The sequence below is a fragment of the Haliotis rufescens genome, unplaced genomic scaffold (genome assembly GCF_023055435.1).
Source record: "Haliotis rufescens isolate VD_foot unplaced genomic scaffold, xgHalRufe1.0.p SCAF_7, whole genome shotgun sequence".
NCBI lineage: Eukaryota > Metazoa > Mollusca > Gastropoda > Lepetellida > Haliotidae > Haliotis > Haliotis rufescens.
Window position 1 is genome coordinate 45,553,348 of NW_025964361.1, and position 20,099 is coordinate 45,573,446.

The following is a 20,099-nucleotide window of genomic DNA, read 5'->3' on the forward strand; positions in this document are numbered from 1 at the left end:
AACGCCGCTTTTAACAGTATTCCAGTTATATCACGTCGTGTCAGCTTAATGTGGGAGGAAAGCCCGAAGCGATGCAGGTCTCAGACGTTTACCACTTTGGTGACACCCACGAGCACGGGTATGGTGCTGACAAACCTAGAAACATAATCGGGGCGAACCGGGATTCGAACCAACAATCATCGGTTTCTTGCGTGTCCAAGGGACCCATCTCTGCACAGCGAATTGCGGCGCCCTGGACGACTGGGTAAACCAAACTCACTCACTCACTCATCTATCTTGTCATTTGACTCCAAACTCCACACAACGCCATCGTTTTTATTACGAATCAGTGTCAGTCTGGGAGTGTTTCATCTACACAGCACAATTACATTTCGAGCTCCTGACGCTGTTGTCATTCCGACAAGCAAATTCTGAAGTGTAACGCATCTCGGCTTTTATTGCCTCGACCTCATTAGGTTGTTTGCTGCCTGGGTGACTGTAGAGATAAGGAGCACGGACGATCAGATCTACTCTGCCAGGAAGCGTTTCATCTGAGGAGCACTCCCCGAACTCGCCCACAAAGATAGTAGCTTTAGTTGTTTTTAATCGCATTTAATCTTTAATCGACTTTTGATAAAATACCGACAGTTCCGTTAAATTAAAGTAAATCAGTGTCTGTCTTGACAGCGTGGCTTAAGAGATAGGATATAGATATAATTATTTCGGAAGGAGTCACTTGTGTATGTGTTAAACTGGACTCGAAACAGTCCATGTTTTTCCCATATGAATTAAAAAATGTGATATAAGCCAAAGAACACCTTTTACTCTATCCTGATGTGTTCAGATTGTTTAAAAACCTCGGAAACAGAGCTCTATTTTTTCACTTTTTTTAACAATGTTTCAATTTTAATTTTCCTTTCCTTTTTGATAATTTTGTTTGTTATTTGATACAATATTTAAATAGCATGGAGACTTCCCAATCTATAGTGGTATATGCGTGTGTAGTTTATTTGTGCTGGCTCCGACAGTTGTCACGCTATAACGAGGACTGTTTAGTCACATTGCGTGACCTGTGTCAATCAAGCCCTGATTGTAGGGTCCATTGCTCATGCTTTCAATCACTGGTTTGTCTGGCCCGGATTCGATTATTCCCCTCCTACGTAGCTGGAATAAACCTGACTGCAGCGATAGTCATTCACCTACTGACTTTACTGATATTGTCCAGTATTATAGTAGTCTTAAATGTAGTACAGTAAAGCAAATCACTACATTTAAGGCTACTATAATACTAGAACCATATCTATTAAGTGAAAGTTTAGAACAGCTCTCGATTTCGTTGAAGTTCACATGATCAGTAATTTTCTAACTATTTGACGGCCGTTCGAAATAATCAAGTCTGGACCAGACAATCCAGTGATTGACATCATGAGCATCAATCCCCGCAATTGAGATACGATGACCAAATCAGCCAGCCTGACCACCCGATCCCGTTAGTCGGCTCTGACGACCATTATAGTCATGGGTTGCTGAAGACCTATTCTACCCCGGATCGTCACGGGTCACAGGTAATAAAAACTCTCAAATGTATAACCTGTATCGGAGATGAAATATCGCTTGCAGTCGTGAACTCTGTTCAATGAAACCGGTGAACTCAGCACGTGGGTTTCGCAACGGTGCGAAATCTGCACGTGCGTCTCGAATGCTGTTCGTTTTTTGTTCTATCAAGGGTTTACAATGACTGTCATTCGTCACCACTCGCCCCTTTTCGTAACCTGCAAGAAGACTCGTCCCCCTATCGATGAATGTTATGTGCGAAAATACGACAAACCAATCAGAATGCGCGTATGATTAAGTTCTTCGTCAAAGAATCCCTCAGAAATAATTTTTGATTTTACATATGTCTTGCATCTTAAAATATACCCAAGACACAGTTAAATGTGTTCAATCATACTGTATAATTCCGCATGTCCCGATGTGCTTTAAATTGCATCTGAAATATATATAATATATGGTGAATATATACAACGAGTTGACAATTGTTTTAGGTATGCCTGTTTGCGCTAAGACGGAACCCGGTCACAAAAACGGCCACGAGAGGGGCACGAGTCGCTATTCGGCTTCTCCCGGAATAACACGAGTTGGTCACGAATGTGGCCTCATCAGTACAATTGATAATGATTGAGTGGTGGACTCCACTGTTCACATTTAAAGGCGGACAAGGCTCTGGCTAATAGGCAGTCCCTGCAAGTCCGACTCAAGTGACTCAGAACCCACAGTGTGCATCTGTGAAGTTAGGTTTTGATATGCAAGTCAATTCAGCGGTTAACGATTACACGTTTGATACAAGTGACCAACTAGACCTAGACTGTAAATAGATTTCAAACGGAAGAACCTTTTTATGGTTATCCAGAACAATCGTTTACTATTTATCAGTGGTGATTGACCAGAATATATCAAAACACACTGGTCGAAATAGGTGAAATGGGGTTTAACGACGCGTTCAAGATGCGTGCTAAGTCCACCGAGATACCATGCCGCAGTTTGACATAAATACTCCACTCAGCCTCCGAGCTGATCCGTCCGTTGTAGCCCCTTAATGCCGAGTGCAGGGTAACAACAAGTACCATCTTTTAACGTCAATTAGTATGACGCCATCGGGGATCGAACCACCGACCTTTCTTTCTCCGGGCAGACACTCTATCCACAAGACCACAGGGTATTTGGTCGTAATAGAAAACCCACGCAGGTTGTAGAAACCCACGAGCACAGGTATTGTACAGACAAACCAAAGATGCGGGCGAATCCGGGAGTCGAACCACGATAACTGAGCCCCGTGTCCCCTGTTTAGATGAACCAAGAATATTTCATGTTGGTATGTAACGTTCAAATGACTGATACTTAACACGATCTGTATTTCCAGGTATATGCCAAGATGGGAGTGAGGCAAGTCCCACGACAGCCGAAGATGCATTCCTCCCCGACACCCCTCCTCCCACCCCCATTTACAAACAACGGAGGGGGAACGCCAGTAGGTCGTCATATGACCATGTGATACAGGAACCTCTCATGTAAGTAGGAGACAATGACATTGCGTTTTATCTTAGGATTCAGCAGAAACCAGAATGCAACGTCAATTGTATATAAGTCTTTGATAGGCATTTAGAATATGTATTCATATTCGTATTCATCATGTTGTATTATGTAAATCGAGTTCGGGTTACGGAGGTTTTACGTAATGGGAAAGGGAATACTATTTGCATTTTGACAATACCGTTTTAGATTAAAGGGAATTGATTAGTAGAACAGAGAGTATGTACTAGAATCTTGTAATAAAATACCATTTTGTATTGTTCGTGTGTTTAGTAAATCGAATCAAAGGTTGTATACCATTTCAGTTTTAGAGTTCTTTTGAAAACATTGTCCGGCTCACAATGGAAGAGCTTTGTCTAAACTATATCGCGATTGTTTCTAACGCGTTTTCTGCCAAAAGAAAGTAACGTAGTCCAAGCCTGGGGATAAGCAATTTTGAAAATAGGTTTCTGATTGACATGTGTTCCCCATGGCCTAATTATTATAAATATACAATGTATCTGAACCACTACGGTTGAAATACATAGATATTCCTTTCAATGGATTAATGGTGCAGGTTTAAGGTGAACTCTCTTTGTGTTGCAGTGACAGCCTGTTCGTCAACCTCAGCGCCCTGTATGCCATGTTCGTGATTGTGCTTGGTTTTGTCATTCCGATCTCGGAGACTTTCACCACCGAACCTCGGGCCTATCTGTTTCAGGTAAAATCATGGTCACAGCACACACTAGGTGTTCGTGTATGTTCCTTGGTCTTTTAAGATGGTGTGAGATACGTGTTACCTTGCGGGTAATAGTATCTATTTCCAGACTATTCCGTTCAAATAGCACTTGAACAAGCGACTTAATGGAAAACACACATCACCTGTGACAAGGGACCGATTTCACAAAACGATCTGAGCGTTAAAGTGGGACTATGCTCTTCGGTCAAGATCGAGAGTGTGTCTCTAATTAAGGATAGTCACGATATGCTACAATGAAATATATCATAATGTTTGAATCACATTTGCTGGGCTTCCAATTGACCTGAGCGTTGTACCCATCATGACGGTTTGCAGACTCCCATACGTCCAGAGAAGACTTTCCTCCCGGTCGGATAGCCCAGAGGTTAAAGCGTTCGCTCGTCACGCCGAAGACCCGGTGTTCGATTCCCGACATGGGTATAATGTGTGAAGCCCATTTCTGGTGTCCCCCGCCGTGATATTGCTGGAATATTGCTAAAAGCGGCGTAAAACCATACTCACTCACTCTTCCACGAATGAAAGTCATGGTCAGCATTCTCTTCGTCAAGAACGAAGTAGAAATGAAAGAGAACAACTTTCAAGTCCATATATTTCCATATATTGTCATATCATTTTTTCATCGACCACCTCCGTGGTCTAGTGGGTAGAGCGGAAGGTCAGTGGTTCGATCCCCGGCCGCATTATACAAAAATACATTAAAACGTGGTATTTGTTGTTACCCTGCCTGGCTCTTGGCTTCAGGAGGATAATACAAGGACTGGTCTGGCCAAAGTAAGAATACTGTGTCTGAGTGGGATGTTCATGTCACACTTCGGCCTGGTATCTCAGTGGGCTAGCAAGATGCAGCCGCCACACACACATACACATAGCACGCAAAATAATTTCAATAATCTTGAATGCGACGTTAAATCCCATTTCATCTCACCTCACTTATTTTTGTCCAGATATGTATTCACACACGTTCACCCTCAAGTGTATTACATCTCCATTCTATTAATATTGGTGAACTCTACCCAGGCTACCTTGAATTGTGCGTCATCATCCTGTGCTCCTTCTCTTCAGGGCTTCTACATCTACCTGTACGCCGTCAGCGTCCTCTTCCTCTTCTTCATGTACATCTTCGTCCTGAGAACCCACAGATGCAGCTGCAGGTGCCCGTGTAAGAAGAGACGACGTCGGGATCCTCTCATAGCGGCACTGCAGGACAAGGACTTCAAGAACAGATTCACCTTCTCTGATGCAGCACACTCACACACTGGCAGCTTCTACCTCAGACTTGGTGCAGTCGGTATGTACGACTGAGTGGGCGAGTGAGTGAGAAGGCGAGTGAGTGAGTGGGCGAGTGAGTGAGTAGGCGAGTGAGTGGTGAGTGTGTGGGTGAGTGAGTGAGTGGGTGAGTGAGTAGGCGAGTGAGTGAGTGAGTAGGCGAGTGAGTTGGTGAGTGAGTGAGTAGGCGAGTGAGTAAGTGAATAGGCAGTGAGTGGGTGAGTGAGTAGACGAGTGAGTGGGTGAGTAGGCGAGTGAGTGGATGAGTGAGTGGGCGAGTGAGTGAGTAGGCGAGTGAGCTGGTGAGTGAGTGAGGAATCGAGTGAGTGGACGAGTGAGTGAGTAGGCGAGTGAGTCGGCGAGGGAGTGGGTGATTGGGTTTGTAGGTGAGTGACTGTATGGGTGTTTGAATATTTGAGTGAGGTTGTGGGAGGATGAGTGAGGGATTGAGTGAGCTAGGTTTAATGCCAGGCATCTCGCCAGTAATTCATCTGCGGACCAACCATGTCATAATCCTCTTAAAAGGGAGATTCACCCAGTGAATAAAATATTCAGTAAGCACACCTGGCCAAGTCAGCATTGTTGTTCAGAGTTGCGTCCCTTGCACATGCCAGAATCCTATGATCATGGATTTGAATCTCAGATTGTCTCTGATTATGATGCTTGATTCACTGAACCACACTGGCTTCATTAATTCTGCTTTACATCCCAAATTAAGCTGACTCTTCGTGATGTAATTGAAATACTGTTCAAAGTTGCGTTTAATACTGTTCTCGTATGCCCAACACTAATAAGACCCGCTCACTCACCGTACAACATATCTCAACGTTTGACTTCTACAAATGGATATAGGTTAATGGGCATATTCTATTCAGTTTACTGTTATTATTGGTATTGGATCAGTCACGTGATGATAATATGAGACCTACCAGGAGAAAAGGAACCGTATGGGTCCAAGGATACAATTGTGTGATGACGTCATAATGGCGTCAACTTACTTCAGTGGAGATCGGACTGTACAAAAATATCTTATTTTTCTTTCGTTAGTTAACGTAATAAAAACTAAAAACTGAAATTATTACGTAAACAGTTATAAGTCGGAAAATGAGTCCAAATGTTTGATGTCATGTATATCCGTAATAAATATGAATTGGAGCATGTGAATTGTATTTTTGTGTTTTGAAGATACTGTAGTTTTGAAATATGATGAAAAGTGAAAATATGATCTTTCACCTATAAGGTCCTTTACCCCATGGTTGGTCACATATATTAAATACTTCCTTCAGGGTTCGGCATCGGCAGTATGATAAAGAGTGGTCTACAGTTCGGCGATTTCTTCGAGAGTGACGTCATGTCCAGCTGTCGGGATATCGTGCACGGCATCTGTCCCATCATCCACCTCGTCTTCACCTTCTCACAGCTGTACTTCGTCTTCCTCAACTCCAAGGTAGGGCCACACCCCTGTTGTGAGCGCGACATGACGTATACCGCATGTCCATTGTGACTTACAGGTATCGTAAAAGGCGACTATGCTTGTCATAAGAGGCGACTAACGGGATCGGGTGGCCAGGCTCGCTGACTTGGTTGAAGCATGTCATCGTATCCCAATTGCGTGGATCGATGCTCATGATGTCCATCACTGGATTGTCTGGTCCAGACTCGATTATTTACAGACCGCCGTCATTAAGCTGGAATATTGCCGAGTGCGGCGTTAAACAACAAACAAACAAACAAACAGACTTACAGGTAAATGGAAGACGCCAACACCATAGAATATCCAGTCTCGAATAGTTAACAGATTTCAATGGGCGTTAAAGGCAAATAGCAGTGAAGATTATATGAATGGATAACTGTGAATCAGTGGTGACAGCAGCTGTTCGAAAAGGGGTACGCATTGCCTGCCCTCTCGTAGCACGTACCACTGCATAAAAAAAGTTTGTTGTCTGACACCGCACAGCAGCAGTGTCATGTGACAGGCGTGTAAACAGACCAGGCAATCAAGTGATGCTGGCCTTAACACTCGACGACTGAGGATCGGGTGGTTACAACGACTGTGACGACTGTGACGAACTGCAACTGAATTGTTAATTGGTGTAGTGATGCAAAATCTTAGGTGAATCATATAATTCCATATATAATGCTCTAATTTGTCCTCATATGCCGGACCCGTGAAGGTCCGGGGACGATTAGGTTTTCATGCATATCATCGGATCCCAATTGCATGGGACGATGCGCACGATATTAATTACTGGATTTTGTGTCCAGATTCGATTATTTACAGACCGCCGTCGAATAGCTTGACTATTGCTGAGTGCGGCGTTAAAAACAAACAAAGAAAGTCATATACCGTGGCGGTGGGGTTACCTTGTGGTTTAACCTTTGACTCCTCACGTCGAAGACACGGCATCGATGTTCACCCCACGTCAAGTGACCCCTCCCGTTTTCTCCTGGAGTGTTGCGAAAAGCGGCGTAAAATGCTACTCACTCCCACACTTGACTAATGCTAGTAGTCAGGCTACAAGGTGGTATTGTGTTTATTAGAAACCATGCTGGAGTATTACAGACATCGGCGCTAAACACCATTCACTCACTCACTTCCTGGAGAAGGTGTGGCCCAGTGCGAAGAAGGCGGAATTCGCTGTGCAGACTTTCATTCCTTGGGCACGCCAGAAATCTATCATTGTGGATTGAATCCCGGCAGTCAGGATGCTGGAGATATTTCATTTTTTCTGTCGATGTTTAGACAGAGATTAGAAGACTTATTTAAAGAATTACTTTTGTCTTATAATGGCCAAACCATCCTTTTCGGAAAAGCAAAGAAAACCTAATTCTACGAACTAAACGTCTGAATAATATCTATACTTCAGTAAAACAGTGATAAATATTTGTTTTTGATACCATCCTGTCTGTGTAACATTAGGCTTATATATTATGTGTAAGGAGGTTCATAAATTATGCAAATATACTGAGGGAAACAAATAAGGGAACACTACTTTATCACACTATTCCTTTATTTATTTCCAGATTTTTACCCACAGAGCAATTCATAGCATGCGAAGAAACCTGGAAAAGAATAAAGGAACATGTACTTTCATGTGTTCCCTTATTTGTTTCCCTCAGTATATGATCATCCTCACCAATGCTACAACGTAGTTGTAAGGAAATTCGTCATTTCTGATTTACCCGCCCCCTAACTATTCCAGGCATCCGTGTGAACGTCAAGATACCCACAAACTTTGGTTCAAAATATAACAACATTAAATACTACTGTCGCGTTTCAGATATGCATCCAGCGTTTCAAGATTCTGTCGCGTTTTGGCGTGATGCACCTGGTTGCCACGAACATATGTGTTTGGGTGGAGAACATAGTGGAGGAGACGTTGGTGGAGCTGCAGCAGCATGTCAGCGAGATGAGGCTGGGACAGGGGCCTCTCATCATCAGGAACATCTCCGTCAGGGTCCACTCGGCGAACAGGTCCAGCACAATAGCAACTCCTCAACCAGGTACGTAACCTTTATTTGCCACTATTTTACCAGGTACTTGGCTCAAGGGGCCTTCATTAGCAACTCCGTAACAATATCAGTGGTTTGAGGAACCTTCATGAACAACTCCACAACAAGATCAGTAGTTAAGGGAACCTTCATGAACAACTCCACAACATATCAGTGGTTTGAGGAACCTTCATGAACAACTCCACAACATATCAGTAGTTAGGAGAACCTTCATGAACAACTCAACAACATATCAGTGATTTGAGGAACCTTCATGAACAACTCCACAACATATCAGTGGTTTGAGAAACCTTCATGAACAACTCCACAACAAGATCAGTAGTTAGGGGAACCTTCATGAACAACTCCACAACATATCAGTGATTTGAGGAACCTTCATGAACAACTCCACAACATATCAGTGGTTTGAGGAACCTTCATGAACAACTCCACAACAAGATCAGTAGTTATGGAACCTTCATGAACAACTCCACAACAGGACCAGTAGTTAGGGGAACCTTCATAAACAACTCAACAACATATCAGTGATTTGAGGAACCTTCATGAACAACTCCACAAGATCGGTAGTTAGGGAACCTTCATGAACTCCACAACATATCAGTGGTTCGAGCAAACTTCATTAGCAAGATATTTATGTTTCCATCACCTTATGAGTAATATCAACTATTTGGTGATGTCTTGAACCTTTAACTATTTCTTTTACGAAATTAAAGTCCATTCAAGATATGAAGAAAATAATTTCTTCTTACGTCTTCCTTTCTTGGTTGTTCACAGCATTTACGACGACAACTACGCCGTCGCCGGGACGACAGTGCCATCAGGAGAGTCTGATGAAGAATGTAGTGGAGAGGTCGGGACCTTATCTCTACCCATGCAGTATTGAATACAGTCTCATCTGCGCAGGTACAGTCGATGTAGTGCATGGGGTATTCTATATTTGAAAATAAGGTTGCATTTGCCTTCTCATTGGTTGTTTCTGTAACGAAGGGATTACTAAGCGATTTCTTGCCCAACCCGAATGTGAAGTGTTTTCATTTTACCATTGGTGTCATGAAGGCGAGTAATACACAGCTATCCCTCATTTGGTTCAATAATACAGAAAAAATACTGATGTTTGTCAGTGGTGTTATATAGAATTCCTCGTATGTAGGACTGATTTTGTATCGAGAAAAGATATTGTTTTCAGCTCCACCCACAAAACCAGATATATCTGGATTTAAAACTGTGAGCCTGATTTTTTAAAAAGAAAAACACCTTTCAAAAATTGTAATTCTTGTGGCATCCAATTTCTGTTCAACAGTCTGAAGCATAATTATTTTTAAAAAGAATTTTGGGGACAATTTAATTTTTTCGATAAAATCCCCCATCCCTCCAAATCAAGTGGTCTGTCCCTAACTTACCTATGACGGCGGCTTGTCATTTTACTATGGGAGGACATTAGAAAGTGAATCAGGTCGTAGACATTTACCACATTATTGTAATCAACGGGTATGATTCTGATAGACCAATGTTCATTTTGAATGTCGGATCTTGGATTCGAACACGAGACAAGCGGATCCGTGCATTGCTAAGAGACGTTAGTGTGTAAAAGCAGCGTGTACCACAAACCATGGACATTCAACATTTGAATCTATTTAATCAAATTTAAACGACCCGTGTTCAATCAGAAAAGAATGAAAACGATGATTTAGATTGTCAAGTGTTAAGTTCGGTTATATTCCGTGAATTGAATTTTGGATTTATTTTCAGGTATTCTGTTCGTCATGTGGCGAAACATCGGCAAACGGGGGATCAATCGAGAACAGGAAGAACAGAGGGAGGCTAAGGCCAAGGCTCAACGCCTTAGCCTCGACTGTACAGGCTCAAGTCGAGGCTTATTCCTTGGCATCCTCGTATTGGTAGCTGTCGTCATTTCCGTCATAACGTTCTTCGTTCTGATTGGCTCCCACGAGCGAAACGAAGCAGCTATTATGGTTGAGCATCTCTCAGAAATCGTCATCTACATACTCACCTCGTTGGCTGTAATTTTAGCATTCTACAAGATGCAGGGTCTCCGATTCCGACTCGAGAAATCTCTGGATTTGGAAGAATCTCTTATTCTCATATCTCTGCTTGGAATCTACACGTTTTCTCTATTCAGCATAATCTCAGCAGCCTTCATTTCCGCGCAAGCGCAGAGCCTCCTTATCATTATTTCCAGCGTTCTGCGCATGTTTCAAGCTACCGTACAGACTGTGTTTATCATGAATGCTCTAAGGAGGTATGCATATGTCAAAGACCACGAGAGACGGAAACCAGGGAGGGAATTTGTTACGTTTTTGCTGGTCTCAAATATTGCCCTGTGGGGCATAAACACATTTGAAGTCCAGCAATCAGAAGCTAACCCTATTCAAATTGACTTTTTTGGAGTGTTGCCATGGAATATCTTCACACATATATCCAGCCCGTTAGCTATCTTTTATCGTTTTCATTCGACCGTGTGTTTATCAAACATATGGAAACATGCTTGGAAGCGGAAACGTGCTTGAACAAAGGGAGATAAATCTGATCTTCATGACACTTGGGTAATTTATAAAACTGGATCATAAGGCAAGCTTATCACAGTGTTACCTCATGAAATACCTTACCTCAATTAATCGAAATGTGCTTACAATGAAATGATCATTTTTATTAGTCACTGTAATGGCGTATAGCAGTGTCGGGCAGATCTGGTTTCTTACCCACTTCAAGCATGTGTCATACCCTGTTACTGGCAAAAACAAACTTGTTTAGCCAATCAAATGCCATGTTTCATATGTCCAAAACCCCGTTCATCCGGACAACTATTAAGAGAACAATCGGATTAAAGAGGTCAACCTTACAACCTGCTGCAATGGTGGATAACTAACAAGAACAGTGGTGATGCGGCCTTAATCCAATTGTGGGTTCTGGTAAAGAGTATAGTATCCTTACCTGTTTTCATCCACATTAGCATTACTTATTTACAATCTATGGATACATGTGATGGCAGTATACTATAGACAGGCTCCATGTACAAGATGAATCGAATGGTTTTTCATTGGAGATCCGTAATCAGAGCTATACTGATATAAATTAAATGCAAAGAGAAATGTAGAGAACTGGTGGCATGAAAGGCAGGCATTACAAAAAAGTCGTGTGAAGCAGCGGAAAAGAAGAAACGGTTCAAGGGAAGCAACTCTTGCTAGTATGCGACATCCGAGGAGGAAGTTATATTGTGGAACTCTTTGTGAACAGGATTTACAATGAACTGATCTAACAACCTTCTACCACATCACTTAAGATTGACAGATGGCTTTGAATTCAAAACTCAACATTCGGTGTTCCATCCTCGCTTATCTAGTGCAAATAATAAAATGGACACATAATACACTGAATAATCGAGGATGGTGAGGCTAACATGACAAGCAAAGTGACTTTTGATTGGTTTACGAAACCGTCGACTAAATGTTTTAATAATATGCTTTCTTAAAACTAATTTTAGGAAATTTGAAAGTAGGGGAAGGTAAATAAGCATTTGACTTGATATATGTTATGTCACCAATCAAAAATACTTATACAAGATCCCTTTAGGTGTTTCGACACCCGGTCATATGGTATTGGAAAATCCGTGAACCAGTTGAATGTAAAAAAGAAAACCTCCTCAGGTCCTGCAATGAGCATGAAAATGAACATAACAATGAACATAACAATGAACATAACAATGGACATGACAATGGACATGACAATGAAAACCACAGATACATTTGACTGAAGATTGACAAAGGAGTTTTTTCTACCTCCTGAAATTGTTGAACTGTCGAACTTGATACAGCTTTTAAGATTCGAATGGAATTTACAGGGATTGAATCAGCGTTCGAAACCGAAACCGTGAATCACTAAAGACAAATATGTGTTGCTCAATGTGTTTTTAAGTTTATTTGGCATTCAGCTATTATGATCAGTCGATCTGGTTGGAAAAATGCAAATTCTTAAATTTTAAGCGCTCAATGTCTGTGCTTGTCGTAAGAGGCGACTAACGGGATCGGGTGGTCAGGCTCACTGACTTGGTTGGAGCATGTCATCGTATCCCAATTGCGTGGATCGATGCTCATGATGACAATCACTGGATTGTCTGGTCCAGGCTCGATCATTTACAGACCGCCGTCATATAGCTGCAATATTGCTGAGTGCGCGTTAAACATGTTAAACAACAAACAATATAATACAGTAATAGCATGCATATGTGTCTGCCATCTTGGATGGTTATTATATTTTATCTACTGGTCATCTTCTGAAGATTAATATTAATAATTTCGAAAGGCGAGTATTCACATAATTGAAGACATATCGAAGCTTCATGTGAATCATTTTCAAAATATATGGACTAGCTTCGTAGTTAGCGTGATCTTATGATCTTGTATATGGGCCGAATGTACATTGATATATCCAACAAATCTAGGGCAAGTGTTCCTTCCCCCTGTCCCAGAAAGATTGCCACCAGGAGACTCCCCACCTCTCTCACACACAATGTAGGCAAGTATCTGAGCGAACCAATGTAACAGTTAAAATGTAAGAACCTAACGTACAGGCATAAGCTTATTATAACATTGGGTCTTCATGTTGGTTCCGAAGTTACAGGAACAGTTCCTTGTTGGTTCCGAAGTTACAGGAACAGTTCCTTGTTCTGTAACTGTTCAGTCATTAGAAGTATCCAAACACTCAAGCATTGTTTGAGGGGTGTGGTGGTGGGGTTGGGGTGTGGTGGGTGGGGGCAGTTCTCCGGGGTCAGTATTGCTGGGAGTACCTTCTCCAACATGTCTACTTTGTATCATAATATAAGTTGTTCATTAAAATTATGTTCGATATGTTTGTGTTTATGGTTGTCTTTACTATTTTCCATTGTCTTTACTTGTTTCCCCAAGATTTAAAATAAGCAGATTCGAATGATAAATAATGATAATTTGATGTGTGTGTGTGAATGTATGTGTGTGTGTGAATGTGTGTGTGTGTGTGTGTGTGTGTGTGTGTGTGTGTGTGTGTGTGTGTGTGTGTGTGTTTCATCTCAATTTTGTAGAAGTCCTTCTCTTGGCAGTCAAAACGTCTCTATAGATGCTATGGCATCATCGTTCTAGTCGAAAACGACGCTCCTAATTGGAATAAAGAAGTTGTTTATCCCTATATCTCATCCTTACTTAGTACTCCATATTCTAAATGCAGCTCAAGGAAGTACCTGCACGTTACTCAAGTTTGTCCATTATCCAAAGGCCACAGCCCCGTGCTCAGTGGAATCAAAACTTTGTAGATATACATCTATGACATCATGTAATGTCCACAGCAAAAGATTTCACTATTACGCAATTCCTTCTCTGGTTGGCTCAGATGTAAAAAGGTATTTCATTTTTTCAACATCGATAACAATGGTCAATATTGAGTGCAAATTATTGAGTCAAAGAGAAACTTTCAATTATTACAAATCTAAACAAATCACTGGTCGATGAAATATGTGATTTTCTTTAAAATTTCTAAAAGCCACGATTGGATTGGATCTGATTGGATTTTTATTTTAACGCCATAAACTAGTGGTTGGTAGGGTGAGTGAGTGAGTATGGTTTTACGCCGCCTTGAGCTATATTCCAGCAATATCACCGCGGGGGACACAACAAATGGGCTTCACACATTGTACCCATGTCGGGAATCGAACCCCGGTCTTCGGCATGACGAGCGAACGCTTTAACCACAAGGCTACCCGATCGCCCGACAGTTTAAGAAATAAAACACAACGGAGAGTATAAAATATAAGCATTATATCTATATATCCCGGGAGACCTTCCAATGTTCTTCTGGAGACCGGGGGCACGGGGGGCCCAGTCGTCTAAGGCGCCGCGATTCGCTGTGCAGAGTTGCGTCCCTTGGGCACGCCAGAAACCTATGATTGTGGGTTCGAATCCCGGTTCGCCCCGATTATGTTTCTAGGTTTGGCAGCACCATACCCGTGCTCGTGGGTTTCACCGAAGTGGTAAACGTCTGAGACCTGCATCGCTTCGGGCTTTCCTCCCACATTAAGCTCACACGCCGTGATATAACTGGAATACTGTTAAAAGCGGCGTCAAACCCAACTCACTCACTCACTCATTCTGGAGACCAGTGTTGCTGAAGGTTTGCCACGAAGTGTTTTTGTCCCACGAGTGTAAGGCATACGAACTGATGGGTATATGAGTGAGTTGGCTTTAACGCCCATTTAAACAGTATGTAAGGTAAATCGTCGAAGGACGACATATTACCAAGTCGGAAGTTGTTGTAATGGGCACACACAGTCTCCCCGTCTGTAAACGTGAGGTCAACTCAGAGTTCGGATGTTTTCTGGCTGGTTAGACGGTGTATCTTCTCGTTACCTGAAATCAAACAAAATACTTTCCCCAGTACATGTACAAACAAAAAAGATACTATCAATATGTACTGTATATGTGTGATAAAACAAAATCAGTACCATGTTTATCTGTTAAAGAAGTAGTATTGCGATTTGAGTGAGTTAGTTGGAATTAACGCCGCCTTTAACAGTATTCCAGTTATATCACAGCGTGTCAGCTTAGGGAGGAAAACCCGAAGTTATGCAGGTCTCAGACTTTTACCACTTCGGTGAGACCCACGAGCACGGGTATGGTGCTGACAAACATAATCGGGGCGAACTGGGAATCGAACCCAAAATCATAGGTTTCTGGCGTTCCCAAGGGAATCGCGAGGCCTAAGATGATTGTAACACCCGTGCCCCCCATTGCGATTTGAATTCTCAGGCGTATCAATATGAAACAAATATATCCAATAACGTCCAGGTCTATAATAGTTGACGAGTGTAGATTAGTCCAGTTTCTGAAACTGAAGAGAGATAGCTGTTTTTTCTGTTAGGAATTTCATTTCAGAGAGTGAATGTGAGTCTAGTTTATCATTCAGAATCAAGTTTTCATATTCCAGCTATATGACGGCGGTCTGTAAATAATCGAGTCTGGACCAGGCAATCCAGTGATTGACATGAGCATAGATCCACGCAATTGGAATCGATGACATGCTTCAACCAAGTCAACGAGCCTGACCTCAGAATCAAGTAATGTTCACAGTCTTCGTATGACTGTCAAATATGTACGCCTTACACTCCCCAAAATACTGTCACAATCAGATTTTGTTTTCCCCCAGGTATCAACAAAATCCTTATCTTCTTGTATCAACAAGAACATTTATCGTCGTCCATGAATTATCCGCTCCTTGAATATATCCGTCTGAACTTCTTCAAATGCACCAACCAGACAATGGGCTGTTTGTTACATTTCAGTTAAGCCTGTATTTGCTTTGAACTAATCAGTATGACTGTGTGTTCAATCAACAATAAAGTAATTGTAAGTTTTAAACGAAAATGACACATATAATGACGCACAGGTCTCGATCAGCACATATTAGAAGCCGTCATATGGGCCTCAGCAACATTAATTTTCGAAGTAGATGCAATTATAGAATATTAATACGGTTTTGTTTCTATCTACATAGTACACAAATTTCAGTTGTTTAATCATAAAGTTTTCGATCATTAGTGGTGATCTTTCTTTTTCAATGCATGTGGTGTGGATAGTTTAAAAGTACTCCTACACATGATATAGGCCAATGAAGAATATTTGACTGATACTCGTATATCTACATTGTGAATGCCTGTATAATTCTGTGTGACAAATACTAGTAATTATACCTGGTACAAAGCATTGAGAAAGTCCTTTCTTAATAAGTAACTTGTTTCATATTGCCAGAGTTCACTCCCTTAGTCAGAGTAAGATGGAGTGAGTGAGTGAGTTTGGTTTAACGCCGCTTTGAACAGTATTCCAGTTATATCACGGCGTGTCAGCTTCATGTGGGAGGAAAGCCCGAAGTGATGCAGGTCTCAAGACGTTAATCACTTCGGTGAAACCAACGAGCACGGGTATGGTGCCGCCAAACCTAGAAACATAATTGGGGCGAACCGGGATTCGAACCTACAATCATAGGTTTCTGGCGTGCCCAAGGGACGCAACTCTGCGCAGCGAATAGCGGCGCCTTAGACGACTGGGCCACCCGTGCCACCCAATGTAAATGATGATAATGATATTATTATATAATACTCTAGTCATAATGTAGGTGTGAAGTGATAAGATTTCAAAGATTTATATTGAAATATAATATTCAATTGTTTATGAGAAACATTGTAGATTTTGTTTTATCTAAAAGATTTGAATTTCAAAAACAATTAACGTCTAACCTAAGCAGTGGTGCTACAGAGTATCTAAAGTAGTGTTAATGAATATACACTTGAGGTAAAAGCCATGCACATATTCACACTACAGAAGCAGTCATCGTGACATTGTACCCATCACATCCAGCCAGGACTTCCCGGTCAGATTGCCAAAGCCGTCCACCAACCCATCACCTGTAACACAAAATGATTCATCGAATCAAAACATAAACAAAATTATATTTTTTGCAGTACATGCGCAATCAATCTAGCACAAACGAAACTTCATGGTCTTCATCATCCATAGATATAGTCTGGAAGGTAATTTAAGGTACCGACGTTTACTACAATATCTGAAAAACTATTGCACCTACTCCAGTCAAAGTTTGTATGAGATTATTAAACAGTCACACATAACTGGATATCATATTTAAAGACAATCGGTGCATGAATAAAAAATCTGTCTATTTATAGACTATTTATAGACAGATTTTTTTATTCATGCACTGATTGTCTTGACATATTTGACAGATTTGTACTATTGGTATATTTCTGTATATTCAAAGTAATAAACATCCATTTCGAAAATTGTTTGTTTAACCTTGTACCCAGCACTATGACGGCGGTCTGTAAATAATCGAGTCAATGAGAAAGTCTGACAAATCCATTGATTTACATCATGAGCATTGACATACGCAGTTTGGATACGATGACTTGCATCAACCGAATCCCGTTAGTCGCCTCTCACGACAAGCATGATAGTACCTCTTTCGACAAGCATGGGTTGCCGCAAACCAATTCTATCCCGGATCTTGACGATGACCATTTCGAAAGATTATCCTTAGTATGTTTTCATCGAAAGGCGCCGCGATTCGCTGTGCAGAGTTGCGTCCCTTGGGCACGCCAGAAGCCTATGGTTGTGGGTTCGAATCCTGATTCGCCGCGATTATGTTTCTAGGTTTGTCAGCACCATACCGGTGCTCGTAGGTTTCACCGAAGTGGTAAATGTTTAAAGCGTACTGTGACATGTATCACTTCGGGCTTTCCTCCCACATTAGGCTGACACGCCGTGATATAACTGGAATACTGTTAAAAGCGGCGTTAAACCCAACTCACTCACTCAATCATTGAATATCACTAGCTTTCAGTTGATAAAGCATCGACCTGTAATTAGGATAATTAGGATAACAAAATCCACCATACAAGTTCTCCCTTATTAAGATTCCCTCTTGTACAAGTCCCAAGAAGCACATCTTTGTCACAAGAGCGGACGTAATTGCGGATGCGTCAGACACTGTCACGCCTGGAGTATAGGACATTATCCGACAGCATGGATGGTTACTTTCAATCCAAGGTTTGCTCGGTCCTGACACAAGGATTTACAGGCCGCTGTGATACAGTTGGCATATTGTTAACAGCAGATTTAAAGAACATCCACTCAATCAATCCCCAAACTTAAGTCTCGGGACGAGAAAACATCCGTTCACACTGCCGACAAACTCATTATAACTCCTTTAAACACTTTTTATTTTCTGGTCTTCCTGCCGATGACCATGTAATGAGGTTGTTTACTCACCAGCCAGCCACTCCATATTAGGTCATGTCACAGTAGGCTTTAAACGAGCCTTGCTCGCTTTCTGGCTGAAATAATGCCGATGCGACGTTAAATTTTAACTCACTGAACGAGACTCGTTCGTCTGGCGGTTGTATCCTGTCACAAACTTGCACATACAAAGGTCAGGGACTTATTACACGAGGCAGCTTTTGAGTTACGAACCTTGTTCAAATATTTCCTAACGGAAAAAAATGTAAATGTGCTTCATATAAAATTTAATTCTCAAATTTCAGTGTATATTTCTGAAGACATCTCGATTTTAAGGTCGTTTTTTGCACGTGCATACTAATGTGTGTTGGTTGGGACCATGGTACTCACACACGTGTTTTTTTTAATGTGAACAACACACAATGATTGTTTAGCTCAGGTGCTCATGAAAACAATTTTGTTTAACTGAAAAAAACGCTTACGCAATGCCTAGGCTTGTTGAAACGTCTATGCGCCGTGGGTTTGCTGCAAACAGAAATGTCTCAAACGGAAGTTGGCAGACATTTTAATGTTCCATTCTTATCTCTTTAGAGACATTATCTTTAACAGGGCAACACTCATGATTTGTCATGGGCCGGTCGTTCACGTGGGACGTTTCGTTATAAATACAACCATATTCGGTTGGTGCATGTGCGGAATGGGTGGACTGGGACAGTATACTGATCACAGATGCGTGCAGCTTGTGATCTGGATAGCTCTGATGGTCGCGCAAGGGTCCACAGGCGTCCAGGAGAACTTTGCGTGGATCCATGCTCATGATGTCAATCACTGGATTGTTTGGGCCAGACTCGATTATTTACAGACCGCCGTCTTGTAGCTGGAATATTGCTGAGTGCCGCGTTAAACAACAAACAAACAAACAAACAAACAAACAAAGCGTGTGTACGGACGACCGGGAGCCATCTTCGAGGACCATTATTTCTGTCAATATTATTGATTCTGTTATTGTGATTTACTTGATTTCGTCCCAGGTCCAGGAGAAGAGTACAGGATCGATTGATCCGAAAGCCAGGCTCTACGAAATCGGGCTCAAACGGTGAATAAAATTGTTGCAAACTTTCACCAGACAACTGGAGTACGATTAGAAATATCTACACGCAACTCATCTCTATGCTCGCCACATGCTGTGCCGCCCCTTACAAACAGACGTCAATGGTGTACACAACGTCGAAACTGGGCTGTCGTGACTGGTCACATGCCATGTGTTCAGATGATACTCGATTCACACTTCACTTCCTTAATAGGTCGTGTCTGGTGACGTGGAATGAATGTCAAGTCAATGGCAACCTGAGACCTCATGCCAGATTTGGCTATAGATCGGTAATGGTGTGGGTGATATCACTATAACTGACCGAACCCCACTCCATATTGTGCGAGAACTGACTGAGTATGGTTTTACGCCGCTTTTAGCAATATTCCAGCAATATCACGGCGGGGGACACCAGAAATGGGCTTCACACATTGTACCCATGTCGGGATTCGAACCCGGGTCTTCGGCGTAACGAGCGAACGCTTTAACCACTGGGCTACCCGACCGCCCATATTGTGCGAGAAAGGGTTACTGGGTAGTACTATCGGGACAGCATACTGACACCCGTTTGCAAGGCGTGTGGGTCGACGTTTTGAGTTGACGACAACGCCCTAGCTGACCATGCACGAAT

At 42.0% G+C, this 20,099-nt stretch overlaps 1 protein-coding gene across 2 annotated transcripts in view; it reads left to right on the forward strand.

Annotated features, from left to right (window-relative positions):
* The window catches only part of LOC124143652 (proton channel OtopLc-like), a 53,403-nt gene extending 40,850 nt beyond the window's left edge, over positions 1-12,553 (forward strand). For both annotated transcript variants that reach the window (XM_048387954.1, XM_048387955.1), the window contains exons 3-9: positions 2,900-3,047; positions 3,655-3,769; positions 4,871-5,096; positions 6,361-6,521; positions 8,356-8,578; positions 9,362-9,490; positions 10,337-12,553. In XM_048387954.1, the coding sequence (XP_048243911.1) occupies positions 2,900-3,047; positions 3,655-3,769; positions 4,871-5,096; positions 6,361-6,521; positions 8,356-8,578; positions 9,362-9,490; positions 10,337-11,115 (1,781 nt within the window). In that variant the 3' untranslated portion in view covers positions 11,116-12,553. The remainder of the gene's footprint in view (positions 1-2,899; positions 3,048-3,654; positions 3,770-4,870; positions 5,097-6,360; positions 6,522-8,355; positions 8,579-9,361; positions 9,491-10,336) is intronic.
* The last annotated feature ends 7,546 nt before the right edge of the window (positions 12,554-20,099 follow it).